At 40.0% G+C, this 23,239-nt stretch overlaps 1 protein-coding gene across 1 annotated transcript in view; it reads right to left on the reverse strand.

Moving 5' to 3' along the window:
* Nucleotides 1-22,935, reverse strand: part of snd1 (staphylococcal nuclease and tudor domain containing 1) — a 190,478-nt gene extending 167,543 nt beyond the window's left edge. Inside the window, exons 1-10 of the mRNA XM_015028139.1 lie at nucleotides 22,679-22,935; nucleotides 19,356-19,505; nucleotides 18,389-18,509; nucleotides 18,198-18,279; nucleotides 13,293-13,453; nucleotides 11,947-12,038; nucleotides 11,277-11,435; nucleotides 11,074-11,180; nucleotides 10,011-10,101; nucleotides 3,709-3,813 (exon numbers count right to left, since the gene is read on the reverse strand). Coding sequence (XP_014883625.1) covers nucleotides 3,709-3,813; nucleotides 10,011-10,101; nucleotides 11,074-11,180; nucleotides 11,277-11,435; nucleotides 11,947-12,038; nucleotides 13,293-13,453; nucleotides 18,198-18,279; nucleotides 18,389-18,509; nucleotides 19,356-19,505; nucleotides 22,679-22,753 — 1,143 coding nt within the window. The 5' untranslated portion in view covers nucleotides 22,754-22,935. The remainder of the gene's footprint in view (nucleotides 1-3,708; nucleotides 3,814-10,010; nucleotides 10,102-11,073; nucleotides 11,181-11,276; nucleotides 11,436-11,946; nucleotides 12,039-13,292; nucleotides 13,454-18,197; nucleotides 18,280-18,388; nucleotides 18,510-19,355; nucleotides 19,506-22,678) is intronic.
* Nucleotides 22,936-23,239: the final 304 nt, after the last annotated feature.

The raw sequence follows: 23,239 nt of genomic DNA on the forward strand, positions 1-23,239 counted from the left end.
CACCCATGGCACCTGGCAAAATTGAAAAAAAAAAAATTTTTCGCGGGGAGAGAGGGGGGGGGGGGGGGGGGGGATGAAGAGGAAAAAAAGAAAAATGACGACTTCAACTCTCAAGTTAAAAATATCTCACATCTGAAGATATACCATTATGGTAACGCAGGGGTAAAAAAAAAAAAAAAGACTGAGAGGATAAAGAGCGATGAGAGCAAGTGAGGACACTTGTGTCCCATGTTTTCCTGCAGGCACACACCATTGGTCCACTAATCTGTCAGTCTGAGCACAATTAGTATAGTCATGAGAGAGAAGGGGAGAGTTGTGGTGTTGGGAGACTAAAACGAACCAGAGGAGACGGGGAGTGGAGAGGGGCTTGGCAGGACCTGTCACAGTTCATCAGTGCAGTGGTACATTGCATCTGGCCTAAACACCACACACACACATATACACATAAATGGGTTTGCTTGCGGAATAAACCGTCTAACAGAGCACACACACACACACACATCCAGCCAAAAACAACTGGCACAAGAATCCCTGAAGACATCCAAACAAATCTGCATATATTCATAAACAGTATATTAACAAAATTCTCACATTTTTAATTCTCCGAGCCATTTTATTTATTTATTTTTTTTTGTTTCGTTTCACCCCATTTATTAGCTAGAACGCACACGCCTGAAATGTCTTTATAAACACAGAAACTGTACAGCTTGTCTGCTGAGCCCATCTTTGCGTATGGTCTGACGCCAATTTTCAAGATGTTTCCTGACAAAGCCTAACCAAGCTTAAACAGCCACGTCTCCGTGTGTCTGTGTGCGTGTGTGTGTGAAAACCGCGCTTCAAACCGCAACAATGTCTTTATGTCCATCTGCTGCACTGTAAGGGAGAAACTGCCTCGCTCATGACAATGTTAGCCAACATGATGTCGGTGCGTGAAGCGCCTGTGGCTGAAAGATACCTGCTGTGACCTCCTCTTGTCTTGACCTTAAGATGAGAGTCACCCCCACGGCTGAAAAGCCAACAAAAATACAGCTATTACAACCTGACACTCATAAGGCCCAGCCCTCAGCTTCCGGCTAAACACGCCGCGCGTTTTCGTCTCTCTGCGGATACTTTGCGGATGATTTGGAGATGCTTTACAATTATTTTATTGGCTATCAAAACCACTCATGCAGCAGTAATAAAAGGAAGATTACGCTGTCCACCATGGCCTCCGGTAACTGAAGGAGAAACATTACATCTGCATCTGTAAAGGTGAGCGGACAGGGCATGAAATTAAGCTTGTATCCAGCAACGGCTTACTTAATTTAGTGGCCAGGCACAGACCCCACTGCGAAATGACACCGGACAAAAACTGCCTTTTGCTTGAATGCAAAAAAGGGTGCTCTGTTAAAGTTGCCAACATTTTGTCATGTTAAGGCTTCAAACTTCAATGTTTTTATTTGAATTTTCCGTCTTCCTGCAACAGCAACTGTTTGTACTGGATTTTATCTGGGGCGTCAGAGTAGAGGGGGACTAGATGGAACAGCCTGTCAAGCTTTTCAGATTAAAACGAGAACGCTACCATGTACCATTTTGCTTCTGCACCACAATGATGTGTTGCTTTGCAATAATCCCACAACAAAGAAAATAATAGCCGTGATATAAAACGGACCAAAAAAATGCAAAATGGTATGAAAACTTTTGCAACACATATTTTGCTCGATTAAGAGAAATTTCAGGAAAGCTCCAGTTAAAAGGTCTCATCTGCAAACCTATCATAACTCTGCACTGCTGCCATAGCGACAACACTCAAAGCTGAGCCAACAGCAGTACAGACAGGCAGGGAGCTCTTTAGCTCAGACAAAAATAACTAGCTAACAAACAACACCAGCAGTAGCACCATGTATAACCCTTGTTAAAAAAAAAACAACAACACTAAAGGCTGCAACATTTTATGCACAATGTAAGATCTAAAAAGGGAACACATCTGCAGTCATAACAGTGACTAAATCAGAATAAATTCACATGTAAACAAAAAACTGCAAAGCATTCCAGTATGCATCTGTTTGCTTTATCGCTATTTAATCAGATAAAAATGCAATCAGGTGCCTTAATGACCGTCTATATATTTGGAAATTACATTTTCATTGCCGGATTAGTCTTATTTATATCCGTGCAGCAGTCTGATGAAACAAAGCCACACGAATAAATATGCATGAGGTGAAATAATAGCAGAACACAAGTGTTCCAGTGTCACAGCAATACAATACACACATCAGATTCACATCTGGGCTCCCCTCTCCGGAGCTCCCTGCAACATACGACAGTGTAATGAAGCACAAAACACATACTGCTGAAGCATCTGGCGCAGGAAAAGACGGAGTGACAGACAGCATAAAGAGTAACACTGAGAACCGGAAAAATGGAACACAACATGCAAAAGGGAGAAAAAAAATGAAAGAAAATGGAAAATTAAATCTGGAAAGGTAGAAAAGTAGAATTAAAAATTAAAACTAGGACAGAAGAGTTATGAGGACAAGCGGTGAGCTCGGAGGAATAAGAGAGAAAGACTAAACAGGGAGAATTTTTTTTTTTTTTTACCCAAAAGCTTGTGACAACCACAAAGAGAAAGAATTAACACAGAAAAGGGGCAGTGGTGCAGGTCAACATCCTAACCGCAGTGTGCATCCCCTGGGAGAAAGGATGGGAGAAAGTGACAGTGAAGAAGAGAGAAGAGAAAAACAGATGAAAGGCAAGGGAAGATACAAAGCAGCATCTTAATGATTAGAGGCACTAACAATGGCAGTGAAAAAAGCAAGAAGGAAGGAGTAGTAATGAGGGCGGGATATAAAAACCTAAAGGGCAACAATTAAAACAAAAAATCTGGAGGGAATAAACAATGAAAAGGAAACAACACAGAATAGGAGGAGGAACTTAAAAACAATTAAAATACACACACACAAAACAAGAAGAGTTCTGACAGATGTTGTGCAAGCTGACTTTTACAACAGGAGCGGCAGAAACAAGAAGCATGACTTCCTCATGAATTAATACCACACCAAACATAGCGTCAACTGATTCTAAATATGCATAACATTTGCACCTTTTTTCCAGGTGCCGCTGATCGCTTTCCAAGTAAACATGCTGCTAATGAAGTCTCTCAGACGAAAAGGGATTCAAAGATTTTACTCTAAAGTCTTGACAGAAGCTCAGTTCGAAGGGGAAATAATACAAAAAATAAAAAAATAGACGGATGATCAAGAGACATCCCACACAGTAGACATCTGTGTCTCGACATCACTGCGTAGACGCAGCTTTTTCCATCTGTGTCAATAAATATGCATTCCCCAGCGTCACATGGTCAGTGGTATGGGCCCGTGTACGAGTGTTTTCACAGTCCAGAGCGGATTCGAAGGAAAGATGTAGAGTGTGGTAGGAAAAAAAAAAAAAAAAAAATCGATTAGCCTCACTCTCTGCAGTGCTGCAACCACTGGGTGTGAGCAAGTGTTTTACTGTGTTTGCATGTGTCCCAACTTAGGGTGCCACCAAGTGGTCAAAATTAATATCAATTATTTGTAGACAGAGGATCTCCACGTGAAAGAAAGGGGGGAATCGAGAGAGAAACGGCTCTGAATGAGGATATTATTGACTGTATATTAAAAAGTGGAAAGCATCAAGTCAGTGTGTGTAAAGGTGATCATATGTACAGTCTGACAGGTTTCTCTGTACCTCTCCCTCGTTCCTCGGGGGGCGAATGCTGGACAGATGGATGGTTTTGTATTCTCCAGAGTTGAGCTTGACCACCAGGGCGTCAGCATTGACCACCTGCATCACCTGCAATGACAAAAGGCAATACTTGTCAAAACAAACTCAGGATGCCGTATTAGCAGCCAAGTCTGAGAAGCACCAATAAGAACCTAAGAAAGTATTTAAAAAAAAAAAAAAAATGCTTCATCTCAAATACATTTACACACTCTTTGGGGTCATCACAGGCCTGCATTGAAGGGAAGTGGAGGAGCGCAAACACAAGCAGTGCATTCTGCTGAGTGAGTGAGTGAGCAGATAGTCTGAAAGACACATGGGAAGTGAAGGAGCACGAAAAGGATAAATGGAGAGGAAGAGATTCAGTCCGAAGTAGGAGGAGGACAACAGTGTGGCTGGATCGTGAGCAGAAGGCACCGAAAGTGAGTTAAGATGGAGTGAAGTCCTGACTGACTAAGTGAGCTAAGGCCTCCCAGCAGGGCAGCGAGGTTTAGAGGACAGGACGAGGACGTTCGCCTATCTAGGGGATTGGAAGCAGGGAGGGTTGATGAGGAGACAGAGTGGAAGAGAAAAAACGGCTTAAAAAGAAACAAACATCCTCTGGAAGGCGGACAGGCAAGAGTAACCATGGTGCCTTACAAAAGTATTCATAGTCTTTGGACTTATTCACATTTAGTTGCATTACAACATCAAATTTACCCATTTTACAGGGATTTTCTAGAAAAATGAACTAGATTAACTAGAAAAAAGAATCACAGTGGACAGGAAGATGTTCATCACTTTACAGGAACACTTTTCTTTACTCTGGTTGTTGTCTGACCCAGTCTGAAATCTTCTTAACAGCTCAGGTGGAACCTGGGTACTAGTTAGGTCATTTGTAGGGACAATAGACTCCATTCCATTACAATAAGCCTCAAACAGGGAATCAGAAATAGGTTCCATTAACAAATGTTAGAAACCAGGGTGTCTACAGATTTCAGCAAATCAAATTTAAGGGTTTTTCAGTGCGACCTGGAATTAAATGCAAGAGCAAAAAACCTATAAATACAAGGGATGATTGGGGGATCTTGCTGCATTATGACTTGGCAAACGAAGCGAGCCAGTGGCAAAAAACATGATAAATGCAGAAAAGCTGTCTAGCTAGTTCGCAAGAATATATTAGTAGCTAGTTAGCGGAAGAAGGAAGAAGTGTGAGTGCAACTCAAACTTTTGACAGAATATACCTTTGAGAAATGTATTAATATACTTTTTTTTTATTTAATACATTATAAGGCCTTCATTTTAACTATATGAATGCAAGACTTTAAGACTTAAGGAAATGCAGACACCCTATAAACTATATTGGGGGTAAGAAAAAAAGATTTCCAACTCAACCCACTCTATAAATGTGCTTTTTCATGTAACAAGACAGATTGGGGGTGCAATGTGATTGAGATGGAAACGGCATCCAAACCCTGAGCCTTTAAGTAGGCCACTTGCTGGAGACTGCGAAATCAATCGCTCTACACATGTTGCCACCCACTCCTCCTTTAAATGGCCTCACTCATCATCAGCCTAACTGCAGCTCAAGAGTAGGTTGCGCTCAGGTTAAAGTCCGCAAATTGAAAGATGCAGCTTTGAGCCATGCGTCGACTGGAGTTCGGGCCATGTGGTTGGTTGTGGGTGTCTGTGTGTGTGTGTGAGTGTGAGTGTGGCTGTGGTAGTAGTGCTAAATTAAAAAGACTATGTATGAAAGAGAAAAAAAGTTAAGGTTCTTCAACACAAATTTCAGACACGGATCCAGGTGTGTCAGGCTCATCAAGAAATTCATTATTCTGCAGAAGCAAATAAGACCGCCTTTGCATTTGCCACCAGAGAACAGAAATTAGACCAACCCACATGCTAAATAGGCTGCCCACAACAGCAGCCAAAATACATCATACACTAATCACTGAGCTGAGTGGGAGAGATCCAGAGACACAGGGAGCAGAAGGGAGAGAGACTGGGAAGGGGGAGAGGAGGTGCAATGAGTAAATGCAAGGGTTGGGGGGGTGGCATGCGAATCACACAGCGACACACACACCAGCCTCACACTGTAACAAGGTCATTTTGAGGCCTGCCCAAGCAAGCAAAGTCCAAGAGAGAGAATGTGGCAGGAACAGAATAAAAACGGTTTAGCTTTTACTGCCTAATTATCGGTCCGAGAGCGCGAGATGAGAGACTCGAAATAGGAAGCTGCTGGGGTGGACCGGGGGGTGGAGAGTCTGTGGAGGGGGGGTGACAAATCAACACGCACGGGAAGACCGAGTGAGCCAGGGAGATGGCGTGTAATCTCAGTGCAAATATCACAGGCACAGAGACAGAGGAAAAGATGGTGAATAGATAGGAAAATGGAGCAGAAAGTTGTTGCCATGAGGGCCGAGAAGACAAATAGGCTGGCAGCATGACTCACTTGTCTAATCTGATGCTAGAGGTGGAGATCTACTGCCACCCTCTGCCAGAGGAGGACATGACAACTGCAGCAGCCAGGATCAGTCACTGCGCAGGAGGGATCTTGGCGACTGTCAGGGAAATGTGTTGGTTGACACCTGAATCTATTAGGTTAGTTTTTACTCTGGGGGGGGAAGTAAAGGCCTAGCCAGGACTCGCTCATTACTCAAGTCATATCACCTTATCTGAAAGAAACAACTATGCTTTGAGTTTCTGTGTTGCTGCCAGTGGACATGGTTTTGTCAGCCCGATTACAGGGCTGCACATCAACTCGGATTGTTTCCAAGGGCGTAATGAGGACTTCAGTGTAGTCGCCGGGCAGAGGGGAACAAAAGAGTGGCTAACAAAACTGTGGGTAAATTCTGGAGAGGGGAAAAAAAACACAACTCTATATAATGCTTGAAAAACTGATTTTCCTAGAATTTCTTTAAAGAGGCAGCTATAAACCCCACTAACCAGGTACGTCCACCCTAAGTCACATCCTGAATGAAACAAATCATCAAAAGTTTCTGAGACCAACTTCTCAGGTGGACCTGGACTTTTGTTTGGCCATCTGGTTTTACGAATATCTTGTGATGTTTGTAAAATTGATCAGGCATTAGGTATGGAGCATACAAACATGGGACGAAGCAAGGAAGGAAGAAAGAAATGGATGGATTTATGGTCAAAAGGGTTAATAGAGGGATAAATGGATGCAGTGATGCAAGAACAGATGGATACACCTGTAAAAGGACTGATGGGTAAAGAAATGGATAATTCAAGATGAACAGGAGGTGGAAAGCTTGGAGAAAAGGGTAGATACAAGAGAAAGGTAACCATTTTTCTTACTTGTCCAGGTCTGTATAACTTTAATCCAATTCAATGCTGTATAAGAGCTCAGTGGGACAACATTCTTATTTACACAATTTAATTCACCTGCAAACTGGCCAAACCAGGCCTGAAAAATCACTATGTAATATATGGTTAAACCTCTGAAGGCAAAATGAATGTTGGTTTTTCAATACATTTTGCTGTAAATTGTGGTAAAACATGATTAAATTTATCCATACAACTCAGCTCCTGCCTTCCATGAATGTGACACAGATGTCAGTCGTAGTAGGTGTTAAATTGCAGAACAGAGTGCAGCTAATGCACTCAACAAAAGTCCTCCTGTTCAATTCAATTCGGCCGACTCAAGTCTACCGACAGATTACAAGTAATCCAAATGGATCCTAGTCATCAAAGAAGAAACATTTAAGTTCAATTTAGTAAAGTTTTATTTTATTTCACATTTGTTCCTCGGTGGGCTGTGCTTTTACTCTGGCTGCAGAAAAAAAAAAAAAAAACACACCTGGGGCTTTGCTGAGATCACCACTTGGATTCTGGATAAGTCAGCAACAGAAAACACATGGAGGCCAGTGATGGAGAGGGCACAACAGACTGGAACGGACAGCTAATTACATGTCCAACTGGAACCTCCAAAACTTTTTACAATCAAGCCACCATGGTTCGTGAATCAGGGTCATATTCTGGACCAAACATAAGGCTGACCTACTTGCAGCAGGAACATACTTCTATTGATGGTAAAAGAAAAAAAAATGTCAGGACTGGGGTTAAGAATCAACATCAGGTTACTAAATCGTGCAAATCACAACTCCGTCTCAGTCTTCCCCGTTTCCAGTTATCCTTCTATCATTATGAGGTTGGTGATCCAAAAGTTCCTAATAAGTTAAAACTTATCGAAATGCATTTTTTTTTTAATCTAGTGGATAATTTTTGCATTGGAAATGCATTATTTTTGCCTCCATCCAGATTTTTTTTATACAACTGACAATTTGTTTTAAAATGAGAAAAAACAAGCTAACCCACACATCATTGTGCAGGTCAGCAATTACCTGGGGAGAACAAGACAACAGCCTACATCTGTATCCTCAAGCCAGAAAAGACAAAACAGATGACAAGGTCAAAAAAAAATAAAAAAATCATCAGCTAGAGAGACTCGTGGGAATCAGACCTTCTGCGCTTCTTCATCTATCCGTCACTCAGGCAATAAGAAGCGAAAAGTTGAGTGGACGTGGATAAAGGAGGACTGGATGATGACGGGATTGATGGATAGACGTGTCCTTCTGAGAGTCCTTACACTGCAGGTTTATCTAGCGACAAATGCCACTGGGGTGAATATAGTGCAGTAATAACATGCCTGAGTAATCCTATGCCCATCGATCGGGCACTTAGTTTTTCGACGGATTTATCAGTGGTGATATTTTGAATGACAACTGTCAGCCGCAGAGTTATAAACAAAGATAGACGTTTACAGTTAAAGGTTTCTCAGCTTGCAGACAAAAACTTTGAAAGCCATCAAGACCGCATGTCTAAAGAACACCAGTGCCTCTTGTTGATGTAAACACCAAAATGACCAGTCCATCCCACACCGGCATCAAACCCCTTTTATAGGATCATTTTAAGACATAAAGCAGCCCACACAAAGGATGGAAATGTTTTATTCATTTCAAATAAGAGAAAAAAATAAACTCTGTCCATGTTTTGTGGATTTCTTCTGTGTGTGCAGTTTATTAAAACCCTTCTGCAAGCAGATTGCCTAAGTAACACCTTTTATGTAACCCTCCGGCTGGCTATGAATTTTTCAGGGTCTTAAAAAGTTTAGGGTACAGAGGGAGGGGAACACAGACCAAATGCAGGCTTTAGGAAGAAAATAAAATGCTTTTTTATCCCCCCCTCCCTTCAACATTCTGAACATAATGAGGTCTCAGTTTCAACTTATAAAAATGTTTACAGAAGGGACCGAGTTCACGCTGATGATTTGCAGCTACAGTTGCTAAACTACATTAAAGTGACAAGTCTGAAAAGATAACTTGTCATCTCCGGGAGATGATCGCATCAGGCCACAGCACCAAAACAGATCAAGCAGTCAGTCTTCCCAGGTTTGAATCCATAAGCTAGGACAACGAGAGGGAACTGCATCCATCTGTAGTTGATATTAAGAACCTTTCTTTGTGCCCAAGGCTGTGTCTATAACATCCAAAGCCAATATCTCTGAATTTTTGGCTTTTGAGGTCACACTGCGATGCTGTTACAGATAGATAATTGACATAAGGACCATTTGCCCCGAAAAATAGCTTCGAGGGCTGCCGCGTTTTTCTTCATATTCAGCATGATGATAGTGCTATTGTTTCGCCCCACAATGTTCCTACCCTGAATATATTTACTAAACATCTTACCGTTCTCCATATGCTTACAATTAAAATCGCTGAAAAGTTTATTTTCTCAGTAATTCATTTTTGAAATCCGCCAGTAGTGCTGTGAAAGACGTTGCAAAAAAAAACATCACTAATATTACTATGTGCAATACTGATATCACAAAGGATTTTGTGGAATTCAATATCTGTTGCTGGTTTTATTCCAGGTGTGATGTTTTCTCACGGCAGTGAATGTCAAAACATGACACAGAGGATATTGTTCAAGACGCAAAACGTCAAAAAATGTCAGAACCGGTACTTAGCGTCACCGTTACGATTTCCTAATATCAAGGAGTGGGAAGGAATAGTGAAATTTATTTGTTGAATTTAATTACTGATGTTCAAATTTATTTGATTTTTTTTATTTTTTATTATTGTGACAAAAGGCAACATTTGTTGTAACCCAGAGCTATATAACTAAATTAACTGGAACTTATTTATTGAAGCGTATCCGTGGGGGAGTTTTATTGGTAACAAGTTAATACAAAATGGGAAAGTGCTAAAGATTAAAATATATAAAGTGCCAGAAAACGCTAATAAGGTTGTGGCACTTTAGGATCTTACCTTGGCAACAAACTGTCTGTCCTTCTGGTCCAAGTTGGCTGTAGGTGCCACATAATCTTTCCAGATGCGGACTTTGCGCTCTTTAGCAGACCTAGCATAAAAAAACATAAATAAATACATTTTAGTCAGATAGTAAAAAAAAAAAAATCAAAGGATTAATGGAGAGCAATCTGTGAGGAGAACTAATTTCAATAATAAAGCTGACATAATCCTAGCACAACTGAAACTGTGTACAACTTGACTTTTTTAATTATAAATTAACAGGGGTGGGGTTCCCCAGGGCTGAACAGTGGCGCAGCTGGTAGCACTGATGCCTTGCAGTCCTCCTTAGGTGTGTGTGTGTGTGTGCATGGTTGTTTGTCCTGTTTGTCTCTGTGTTGCCCTGCGATACACTGGCTTCTAAAAGTCTACACAATCCTGTTCAAATTCTTCGTTTCTGTGAAGAACGGGACCACAAGCAGCATTAAAACTCTTCCCAACTTCAGTGACTTTTATCCCGTACAACTCGGTTTAAAAACACATATGCTTGAGGACATGTCAAAAATATCAATCTGCAATAACCAGACTGCATAAACATTAGAAAAAAATACCATTTTATGTACTTTTGGATCCAATTTCAACATTTTGTCTTCTTGTACACAAACCAAGCATCAACTATAGGGAATCTGATGAACTGAATATAAAGTCCAGCTGTTCTGGTTGGAGTAACCTCCCATCACTTACTTAAATTAACAGTTTGCTTAGGAACAAAAGGACCTCAATGCGTAAAGATGTAAAAAAAAAAAAAGAAAAAAAGAAAAAAAAGAAAACTGCCAATAAAAAAAAAGGCCGATATTGGTCAGGGAGGCTGGCAGCTAAAAAGCTGAAGATAAAAATTGATCTCAGTGAATCTAAGCATAATAAAACTACCTGTCATTTTGTTTTATATTGTCTTTTTTTTTTGTTTTGTTTTGTTTTTTTTACTTGAGTATTTCAAATAGAAAATGTTTTACAGTTTTTTGTTTGTTTTTGCTCAATATCAGAATCACAATAAAACCAAACATGAAGTCTAAAACATCCCCACCGTTCAGCAGCTCTGAGTTTCTCAGGTCCCTGGGTGTAAACCGCCATGGACCAATCCACGCAGCGAGCAAAGCCCTCCTTCAGCAGGAGCTCTGTGATGTTGCCATTCTGAGACGGAGAAAGATCCACAGATAAACACACAAGACAGAAGGCCTAGTTTTCTACCAGTGTCAACACTGAGGCCTGATTTGCGCTAGGTGTTACCGGGTGCAGGATGGTTCCCAGTATGATCTGGTTGTGACAGCTCTCCAGAATGATCTGAACATCTCGCTGCAGAAGCCGGGACTCGGTGAAGAATTTGGCCTCTGCTGCAAACGGCTCCGGTGTTTCTGTTCCATCTGCTTCCCTTTTGAACGTGGGACACTGCAGTCGCACCAGAAACAAGCCGAGTATGTAAAATTACATCCTTTACGTACAATTACCATTTACAAGTAAAGGAGCATTTTGTACATACAGGGAGCATAAACAAATTGTTGTGCTTGTCCAATATCCTGACAGATGTAGCTGTAATATTAAATCTTTTGTTGAAAGCAGCACAAAAACAGACATATGAATGAAATGTTCATTGAGCAGACAAGCCTTTATGCGTTGAGACAAAGAACACCTTAAAATAGATTTAATATCCTCAAGTACGAGATGAGAAAGATTAGTTATCCTGAGTGGTCTACTGGCAAGGCTCGACTGGGTGAAAGAGACGGATGGGGAATTGAGTTGCACAGATATGACACTAGCGGATCAGTCAAAGCAAAGCAGACGAGGAGGAGCATAAGAAACAGTGCCGTTACTCCTCATGTGCAATTATTCAGTAATTTAAAAAAACTAAAATAAGTAAAGTAGTACTGAAAAATCCTAAAGTACATCCAACGCTACTTACCTTCACACCAGACAGCATAACGGTGACCAGATAGTAGTCTGGGAGCAGCAAGGCACGAACAACGCTGCCGTCTCGCACGTGCTCAATGATGGCTGAGGGGAAGAAATGGGTGAACAAGACAAGGGAAGAAAAAAATATCCTGGTAAGTTCAGCTTTTTAATGGACATTATATTTCAGAAATAGATCATTATCATCCTGTCAGACAGTATACAGTTGCTGCTAAACAAAAGCAGATTTTTGACTGAAAGGTGTTAGATGAGCCTGAAGTTCCCATCTGATGGACACACAAAAGAAAAGTAACATTTCACATAGCCCTAAACGCACCACTCCCATTTTTATATTTGGTGGTGGCAGCATTACGATATTAGGATTATTTTTTTGTAGTTGATGGCAAGATGAATGCAGCTAAACAAAGGGAAATTTCTACAGCGGTTACCATCGAGGCAAATCTGACTAAAAGTCAGGACCTGAATCTAAGGAAGAAACAAGGTTCAAAAAAGAAGAACCAACATTCCCAAATAATGTAATTAAATTCTGCAAAAACTGAAAGCAATTTCAGTCTCTTTACAAGCAAAGCCAGTAGAAACACACAGCTGCAGCTGCAGATAAATGTGGTTCTACAAACAACTGACTCAGCTGGACAGGACGCAAATGCATATTAGTTATTATGTTGGCCAATCAAAATAAATACCATCCAAACAGAATATACTGAGGTCTGTGCTATGAAAGAGCTCAAAGGATATGAACACGTCGGCAAAAAAAAAAAAAAAAAAAAAAAAAGGCGCTCATAATTATTAATGAGTTTAGAAATGTTTGCATGGATTTCAAAACTTCTTTAGCTAACTCTGGGAATGTTGAGGCAACTATTTAAATTAGTATTCCTTACACGGATCAAGATTTTGAGATGGACTTTTTCCGCGGGTATTTCAGCTTTCTGCCGCGGCGTCCGTTTGGACACTTTAAGCGCCCGCGCCGGATAATTCCATCTGATCTCAAAATGACCCTGAATTTCACGAGAACGAACGGCAACAAGAGATGAAAGGAGAAGAAAAGCCATCAGCTGCTCGTTTCCTCCATTCAATTAAAGAGTTGTGAAATGAGCTGAGCCGCCGTTCCCAGCAATCGTCTGGAAATAAATCGAGTGGAGCGTTGCACCTCGAGCGGGCTGGAGATGAGAATTAAAGGATGGCCTTGTGAAGTGTAACAGGGCTGAATGTCTTACAAGAAAATCTTTACAGACAAAAAAAAAAAAAAAAAAAAAATTTAATGTGTGTTTATGCACCAACTTCCTTTGCCTTGTTTGTTTTCTTACAAGAATGATCCAAGCCTTTGTCAGAACTCCTTACCGTTGATGGGCTTCTGGTGCAAGGAGTCCACAAAGTTGCGGGGATTCTCGATGGTGTACTTGAGGTCGCGGATAGTGTGTGTGCCGCCGCCCTCGCTCCACATGCCTTTCTTGGACGCCTTTGATTGGTCCTCCAGTTCACAGAGTCTCGCCTGCTCAGGACTGGAAAGGAAAACAAGAAAGGAACGCAAAAACATCTTAATTATTCACACAATGGCTGTATAGAATTTGAATGTTTGCAACGGATGCTTGCGTGCGATGTGGACAGGCTTTTTAAATCCAATTAACGTCAAATCTCCAAAGAGACTGTAGAACAACTGCTGGCGAACCTTTAATACTGAAACTTAGAAAAATAATTAATTAATTAAACTTTTGCCAGTTTAGAAACTAAACACAAAGAAAGATCATTCTAAAGTATGAAGATAATTGCCTAATAAAAATCAAAAACTGATGAGCAACTGCCTAAAAACAAAAGGTATCTGAGCACTTAGGGACGAGACAACACCAGCAGCACAAACGCGGCTTCCTGCAAACACCGCAATTAATTCCATGCTGGCTTCCTTAATTGTGCAGCTTAATGCCTTTTCGGGGCTCTTGTAAAGCTTTAATTATTCACAACTTTAAATGGCCAGCAGGCTTTTGCTTTTTCAACCAGCAAAAGCTGCACAACAGTTTCAGCAGTTTGGCGTCGCAAAAACTAAAGACTGCGTTGATGATATTTCATTTGTTTTCTGAAAGTCGTAGTTTGCCTGTGTTTAGTCACAATGAATGGTTCATGTTGAAATTTTTACACTTTTCCAGACTCTGATTTCCCAGAGTTCTCAGTTCAGATGGTCGGACAGACGGGAGGTAAATGGACAAACAAACTGAGGGACAAAACAGACTGAGAAACGGATGCAATGACAGAACGATGATGGATAGATGGACAAAAAAACAGAAATAAATTGAAAGATCGATGAAGGAACAACTTTGTAAATATAAAAATATGACTGGACAGACAGATGCATAAGTAATGGACAAACAGATGGAGAAATGGCTAGATGCATGGACTGTCCATTTGTCTCAACAAACAGAAAAAGACACAAATGGATGAAGTGATGATGAATGGACAATACGAGAATAAACAGAAGCACAGTTGAACAGACTGAAGCTAAATGAAGGAATTGAAAAATAAAAAAACAAATTGATGGACAGGTTGAAGGTGGACAAAGGGAAAAATGATGGACAAATGAATGGTTGAGTGAATGAACACACCAAGACAATGGGATGGGGAATAAAGGTTAGGAAAACAAATATTTTTAATCCTCTTTTCTTTTTATTATCAGGACCTGAAAAAGATTTCGATGCTGTGCTTCAGCTGGGCTTTTGGGCAAATTCCCCAAAATACAGTCAAGTTCTTTCTGCTCACTGCTATGATTTAACAACAAACTTTGAACTGAACTGAGACAGTTTCTTGCTGACTTGGCAGCGATGGTCAAACTTTACGTAAGAACTAAGCTACTTAAATATTTAAAAGCGCCAAACAGGAACAGAAAGCTCCAAAAGATATAGTGAAAGAAACCAGAAAAGCTAAAAAAAAAAAAAAGGAAGGAAGGAAGGAAGGCGGATTTTGCAAAGTCCTAGCATAGATGTAGAGTATTCAAAATCAGATTTCTTAAATAAAAATTAATAACCTTTTCTGTAGAGACTGATGATAGTAAACATATCTCTTCTTGCAGCTACACCGGCTTCTCTGTCAGCAACTCCCTCCACTACAGTGGCTCAAATCAAACTGATGGTCGACAAGGTGCAGTAGAGAGCAAATCTATTCCAGCAAAGGCCAAGCAGAAATACTTTCCAGTTAAACCATTCTATGGACTCCATCTTTCATCTCCGTATGGCTCCTTTGTGGAACCAAACGCACTTCAGATAAAACATTTTTACCGCTTCCTGTTGTTTTTGTGTTGTTTAAGGAGGCTGTAGGAAGCCATGTTCCCCCCCAAACTGTGCACAAGAGTTCCAGAGTAATTGAACAGTGAGACTTTAATGAAAGCTTTTCAGCCCCTCAGTGTTTATAGCCACCAACTCCTCCTCCTCCGGGGCTCTAGTTAAACAGGAGCAATGGGAGACTGTGTAAAATAAAAGTTGGTAGCCCCGGTAATGTACCTCATTCCTGCATCGGTGAGTGGCGTCTCTATAAACCGACCCATCAAGCCTGATGCCTGGAGTTTTAATTTATCTAAAATTAACATTCTGGGTCCCAAAGGCAACTCAGTAAATCGATTAAAGGTTTTTAAAAATGTCAGCAGTCACAGGAAGTGATCAACTCTAAAAAGCTAAGCTTTTCCAAAGAACACCATTCCGGATGTTGTTGGGCCTGTCACGATAACAGATTTAGCTCAACGGTAAGTTGTCACAGTAATTATTGCAATAAACAATAACTGAAACCCTTTTCAAGTTTACACACCAATAATAGCAAAATAATGCAAGCTCACCCTGTGAAAGACTAATAAACTGCAAATTTGCACAGTACATTCAACACTGGAAGACATTTTAAAGATCCAAAATAAAACACGAGCATAAAAAGATCAGAGGAAATAAAAATGCAACAAAAATCATAAATGAAATGGATTAGGAAATCGCTGAAAATAAAACTGCCCTTCAAAAGCTATCAAAACAAAAATTATTGTGCTCATTTCAGTTTATGCGATTAATTGCTTACTGCGACAGGCCTGGATATTTTAGATCCAAGATGGATCAATTGTATGCTAGAAATTCATCTTATAAATCCCACAGTCATTTTTAAACTGAATGCATTATTTACTTTGGACTTTTTGAAAACGGCATAGTCCATCAATCCTTAACAGATAAATGATCTGTAAATCCTGCTCGTTATCACTCATTCTTGGACTGTTCTGCTATGACCTGCTTAAGAGATTAGCTTAATACTTTTTAGCGATAGCATTCGGCTGAAATGATAAATACATGTGCATAGAGATAACAGAGTCTGCTTTTGATTAAAGTAATAAGCATGAGCCATATTTGTTCAGTGTGAGTATCTGCATCGGTACAACCCTTGTTCTAAAGCATTATGAACGTGTCATGTCTCGAAGCTAAAGACACAAGTGTGCATCAGTATAAATCTGTAAATACACAAAGTTGTGCACGATCCCCGCGGCAACTTGCCGGGCGAATTGCCTGGCCGCGTTAGCAGGCGGCAGCCGGCCTCTAAGCACATGTTTAACTGCACTGTCCGAAGCCATCACCATTATCATCACCTCCATAATTATCACCACATCACAGTTAGGGTGATCAACGTAGCAAGTCACGAGGAGTAATGATATTGGAGGAAAACGCACTGAGGGAAAACAAAGACCCTAAGTCTTCACTGAGTAATGGGCCTCCCCCTTTGGCCAAATGATGCCAGCTTACACTTAAAGCATCATTTACATTAGTGCTTGTTATGGGCCATTGGACAGGCTGCTTGAAATGCTTCATTAGGGGCAAAATGTTCACACCATCTCTGTTCATGTTGGAAGACACAAATGCAGCAGCATGAGTCAAATTGCTTGTAATGTGTGTCGTGTGCAAATACCGCCACTGGGGGAGACATACAGTACTCTGTCATATAGCATGGGGTGTGTATTTATAGGATTAGTGCATTGGGGCAATGTGGCAGAAAAAAAAAGGTTTCAGAGGGATATCATTATAGCAGTAGGGGCATGCTGCCACCATCTGGGATACTATGGCTCCATCTAAATTCAGTCAGCCAATTGAGGACTTAAGTACTTCTCCCAATAGATTCTGCAAGGTTGTTCTGCCTTAAGCTTTAGGAAATACAAGCTTACATCCTGCTGCCAAAAGCGATTTCCTATATTTGTTACATAAATGGTTGAAGAAGTTAAAGCTTTAAAGGTAAAAACATTCAGTCTCGGTGATACAATAAAGTCTTACTTAAAGTATATGACTAAGGCCTCATTATTAGTGTATTACACAACTAAATTGTGATGCAACAATATTATTTTGCTGATAAAGTTTTCCTTTATGAAACCTATCGTTTCTGGATGCAGAGATTATCAACCAGTTAGGTCAATATAAGTGTAAAAACACTAAATGAATCACAAACCTGGATGTGTTGATGGAAAAAATGTTAATATAAATCCTTAAAATGGCAAAAGCACCAAAGTGCTAAATAATCACTCCAGAGTACACTTAAAAGCAAAATAGAGCTTTTATATTTAAAAAGATTAAAGGAGTTGAATGTTTGCAGTCATAAAAAAAAGTTTAAGTCTTAAAAACACAAGATGATTAAGTGCTGTGTGTTTGACTATACTACATAAAACAAGGAAAGTATCTGGAGCTCAATAACAAATACAGTGTGCCAGAATCTAGGCAGACCTGCAGCGCAGTTCTGATCTGTTCAATTTCAATGCTCAGTTTTTATATGTTGAACATATGAAACCAATATTATTGTAATAACTTTGATGTTAATATTGTTCCTGTCGTGATGAAGAATTTTTTGAAAGAAGTATTTTAAAACGGCTTTATAAAAAAAAGATTAAAGAACCCTAACCTTCGGGTTTAGACGAACGGTTTCTTATACCATCACTTAGAAGTTTTTTAAACAGCGTGTACATTGTGAATATACTATAAACTCAAGTTCAATGATGACTCCCTGATGTAATATTTACAGCCTCTTAGGGATGTATAGATGGATTTTAATGGTGATGGGATCGACGAACAAGAGGTGACATTGGTCCCCCTCCATTAATTTCCGACAGAACTTGTGGGATGAAGTGACAATCGCCCTTCTCCAGCCAAGCTACCAGCGAAATTCCTGCATGTGAAATTTCATGCTCGTGCATCAACATCCAAAGCAAAATAAACAAACTGACAGCTTTTAATATTTTATGCTCAACGTTCTTACTTGTTTCCTCTGATTCCTTCCCTTCGGACTGTTGCGAGGCCTTCGTTCACCAAAGACTCAGCAATGTTCTCACCTGTTGTATCTACGGCAAGCATGGAGAAATGTTTAGCAAACAAGGAGAAAGATTATGTTCAAGTAACATGATTTTATTCTAGGAAACAAATGGTGCAAAATGAACATGCACAGTGCACCTTTGCCCAGGTAGACCATGCCGTACTCCCGGCCTATGGCGGTCTTGATTTCCACAGTGAAGCACACTTCTTTGCCAATTAGCTTCTTCCTGAGAAACTCTCTGGCTTGGAAGGCCCAGGGCTAAAAAGAAAAATAAATGTTAGGAAGTGAAACCTAATCAGGCACTGGACAAGACAAGTAAGAGAACTTATTTGTTCAAAAGCAAGAAGGGTGTAGCAGTATTTTCTAATTGCAGTAAGTGCTCATGTTAACGTATCGCATTGCAATACTACTTTTTCTCTCTCTCTCTGAAACAATATCTGTTGTTATTCCTTCCGAGTACAAAGTGCACTGCAGGTAGAAATTAAATTAAAAGGGTCAAGGTCAAGACCTGACCTTACCGCTGGCATTAATGCAAAACTCCCACACCATGCATCTAAAAATCTCTGATCCATATGGTGAGCTGATTATCAAATCATAATGTGCAAAGCGGTTATTATTTGAATGAGTGATTAGTAGTAAATAAAACTTAATTTAGCTTTCAAGGTATAAATTGCGCTTTGACTCGAGTGTCTTTGATAACCATTTACATAACTTATTTTCCATTTAAAAAAGGTAAAATTGTATTACACAGCTGCAGACCCTCTTCTCCTCATCAAACGACATGCATGTGCGTACAAAAGTGGTACAAAAACAACTGTCAATTGAAAACGACCAAAGCATGTTCATGTGTTACAATCATCCAGGCAACGACAATAATAATTTAAATCCACTTCACAATCTTGGACCTCCTTTGTTTTTGTCCTTTATATAAAATCTCAGTAAAATACATTCAGGTTCGTGGTTGTAAAGCAACAAAAAAAAAAAAAAAAAAAAAAAAAAAAGTTGGAGGTTTAAATACTTTTCAATTGCTCTGTATTATAGATGCACTGCCATTGTAATGCAAGGCCAATTTAAAGAATAAATCACAGGAATAAATCGGTTTACCTCGTCGGGGATGTCCTTGGTGTCGGGCTGGCCTTGTGCTGCTCGGCGGGCTATGGCCCCCGCTCGGATGTTGCTCAGATTGATCTGGCGCTCTGGGGGCGGACCACCTCGAGGCTGGCCCCGAACAATGATGGCACATCCCGACAAGACCTGGAGAGAAGACAACAAATGAAAAATATAAAGACGACAAATCAGCAGTGCAACTAAATTATTTTAGCTATAAAAAAACATATTTGAAACAAAAATACCAAGAATTATTGACAGACAGAAAGAAGAAAGACGCAAGTCGTGGATATTTTCATTTCCATTGGATTAGGCAAAAAAAGTTTTTTTTTTTTTTAGTAAAACAATTTTTAAAATTATGCAAAAATCAGTTTAGATGCAAGTTGCATTTAAACTTACAAATATCAGTGCAGCAAAATCTGAAATACGGCAATCTAAAAGATTGAGCTTTTATAGAGGTAGAAGCTTCGGATGGCACGTAGCCATGGTGACAGTGTGTCATTCAAATGCCAGGCTTAGATCATGCCAGGTGATAACGTAGCTGAACACAAAACAAAAAAAAACAAAAAAGATAGCATAGACTTCGGTTTGACAACTGTGGCATTTACACGAAACTGAGCAAACACTTTATCTGCAAACTCTCCAGTGTGTCTGCATGGAGCATCCCTGGCCGTTGTTGATCTAAGATGTGAGCTAGATAAACCCATCAAATCACCGCTGTTCATCACCAACCGTCCGACAACTCTGGAGCACAGAAGAGCTGTTGCGGTAGTTTCTGCAGTATGATGAGCCATGAAGAACGAAAAGAGAAACTACAGGAACACATTCTCACGTTTCAAAGGGATGCCATTTTTTTTTAAGAGAGGGGCAGCAAAACTTCAGCAATTAAATTCTTACAGGGATATAATAAAAAAGAAAACTTCTAAACCCTAAGTAGTTGTAATACAAGTAAAAAAAAAAAAGAAAACAGCCCAAAGCCTGTAAAGCTTTCGTTAGACGACATTCATTTTATGAATGAGCTGCATAATCACGTTTCCACAGAATTCAATACCGAGATAAATGTGCTTTTATTTATACACAAGTAATGTTGCTATGAAGAGCTGTCAAAACAATATGCACTAACATGACTAGATGTGCAAGGCAACAGAAAGGATTTGGTTTCATTTTTGTTTTGGTAAATGACAGCTTTTCCTTAAAGCTGAATTTACACTCCATTTGATGCAGCACATCAGCCGGCACAGAAGCTGTTTACTTGCTCAGATTTGGCTCCAACATGGCCATGGCTGATGTAAATCATTGTCTGGGTGGTGAGGTCAAAATGTCTTCGGAGATTCTGCTCAATACCAGCCTGGGTATTATTCAGAAGTTAATCTCGGGCATTTTACATTTTGCACTGTTATCCAGAGATAGCGACTTCATAAACCTGATCTGTCACCACTCAATAATTCTACCTGGGTAATATGCCGGTTCATTATGTTTTTCAAAATAAAATCTAAAAGGGGGAAAAGTGTCAGAAAAAAAAAATATTGCCTCCAAATCAACTACCACAAAGTCTAGCTGTTGGTTTGGCTCTGAACTCTGGATTCAGTGCTTTCAATGTAAAATGGGCAACGAATTACAGGAGAATTCCTGTTTCCACGATGCTGCAACTAGGCATAAGTCATTTAATTGTTGTAAGGTGAACAGAGGGAGTTTTGTTAAAGTGACAAAACTAAAAAATTATTTTAAAAAAACTTTCAAATTGTTCAAAGTCTTTTCTTTCCCCATGAGATGCCAAATAAGTTGCCAAAGTAACCAGGATTTTTTATTTTTACAGTTGCAAAAAGCTAGGATTAGCATAAAACACCACTCAATACAGCTAAGCACTGCTGGTCAGTAAGCTGAAAGAAAACTGGTACACAAGTTGGCTCTTTGACAATAAGAGAATCACAGAACAGTAAAGAAGACATAAGTGTTATCTCCATAAAGCAATCCTACTAGCTAATATCACTGATATACTTATCTGTAAGTTGCGAAATGGCAAAAAGATTTACCTTTCTGCGCAGCTAACACTTCCAACAACTTATTTGTGATGCATTACAGTTTCTAGAAGTTTATAAACTAATGCTGAAATATGTTAGGTAACATTATGACTAAATTAATGTGCTATTTTCACTCAAGGATAACATGCCGGGTCTCTCATACCAGCCGCTGCCTTATAGTAAACAATATACAAGAAAATATTCCACACTTAATTTGATTTAAATACTAACATTTAGCAAGAAACAGTCCTCTCATGATTTTTGAAGGTGGCAGGCAGAAAGATGTGTGTCTGCTGACCCCTCTCCATGCAAACCCACATATGAGGGGGGCAAAAAAACGTTATGTAAGGTTATGTTTGGCTTAACTTGAGAGTAAAATTTCCATCTTGACACTGAAACATGAATGAGAGGACCCAGCCCACACAAAAAACCACGCCGAATGAGAGATTACAGGGGGCAAGAAAGTTGGAGCTACGTGTCAGTTTCCCATGGCTGGTTTGGACCAGCTCTGAGGGAATGCTCTCTGCTGCCCTAAATGGAAAAATTAAACTTACCAGCGCACCACAAGTCGACGAATATATACTGAAAAAAATTCATATTTAACCGCCTAAACCTGTTTTATTGGAGTTTCTGGGATAAAACTGAGGGACGAAAGCGAAATTAAACCCAATACTCGAGTTAGCTTGTAGGCTAGTTGACAAAATTTGCATGTTGCCAAATAGCAAAAAATTACTTTTGTTGCGGCTGAGCATAAATATCACACCGATATCACAGACAGTACAAACCCCTTTCGTTTAACTTCACAGGTGCTGGACAGTAAATGCTAATTAGCTAACAGTTAGCCATCCTTTAGCTGGGAAACTTGACATCTGTCAACAACTTTTTAACATCTACTCACTCCAGCTTGGTTGTTGAGTACAACAGATTTAACCACTCAAATGACATTTTACAGCAATCATATTTCCAAGTCTGACAACGAAAGTAGTTTCCTCACTTAAATTGAAATATCCAGGCAAACGTGCTAACCTCAGTTTCCTCTACTGGAAATGTAGCAGCAAGCTAGCTAACGTTAGCCGGCTTTCAGCTGCAGTGAAATAAACTGAATGAGCTTGACATCTGCTATTGGAATAATGACAACACTGGAAGTTAACTTAAAATTGCTTTCGTTGAGTCATGTGGCTTACTATATTAAAGTATACGACAACCAGTCGCAGTTTCAATCTCCATTAGCCATCAGTTGACTAAGCTAACTAGCTGTTTCTCCAGTGAGCTCTCATTTTCACATGTTGGGATTCATACCATTTTCACTATCCCTCTTTGCAAAGGAGACGCCGGAACAGGGGCTGTCTGAGTTGGACCCGAAACAGATGCCATGTCCACCGAGCTGAGATACGCTGCTTGTTGGATGGAGAACCAGGTGAGGGAGCTGGGACTCTGAAATGAGTGGCTGATCTGTTGAGAGCCAAGAGAAAAAGGCAGTGCACAGAGCTACACTCACGTTATACCGGAAACACACTTTGCCATGCATGTACACACAGGCCGAAAGCTTTTCCGGGTCTAAGGGAGAGCAATGAATGGGAGCGAATGGAGAGCGCTCTAAACCGCGTAAGCAAATTGAAATAAGGACATCCGGGGCAAGAGCTACGACACGTCAGCATTGTGATACCCCAGATAGTGCTGTCTTCAAAGAGTCCGGGAATAGATTCACTTCCAAAGAAAAAGTTCACTCTTGAAAAGTAGCACATTATATGCATCAGCAATATCTGACAGGAAATCCTATAGGGATGTAATGACGACGACTACTTTATAGCACTTTATGGGGGCTCATATTTGCCGAATTAATAAAAGATTGCCGATATT

This window comes from Poecilia latipinna, unplaced genomic scaffold (assembly GCF_001443285.1).
Source record: "Poecilia latipinna isolate Pla-1442-1.1 unplaced genomic scaffold, P_latipinna-1.0 Scaffold115, whole genome shotgun sequence".
Classification (NCBI taxonomy): Eukaryota; Metazoa; Chordata; class Actinopteri; order Cyprinodontiformes; family Poeciliidae; genus Poecilia; species Poecilia latipinna.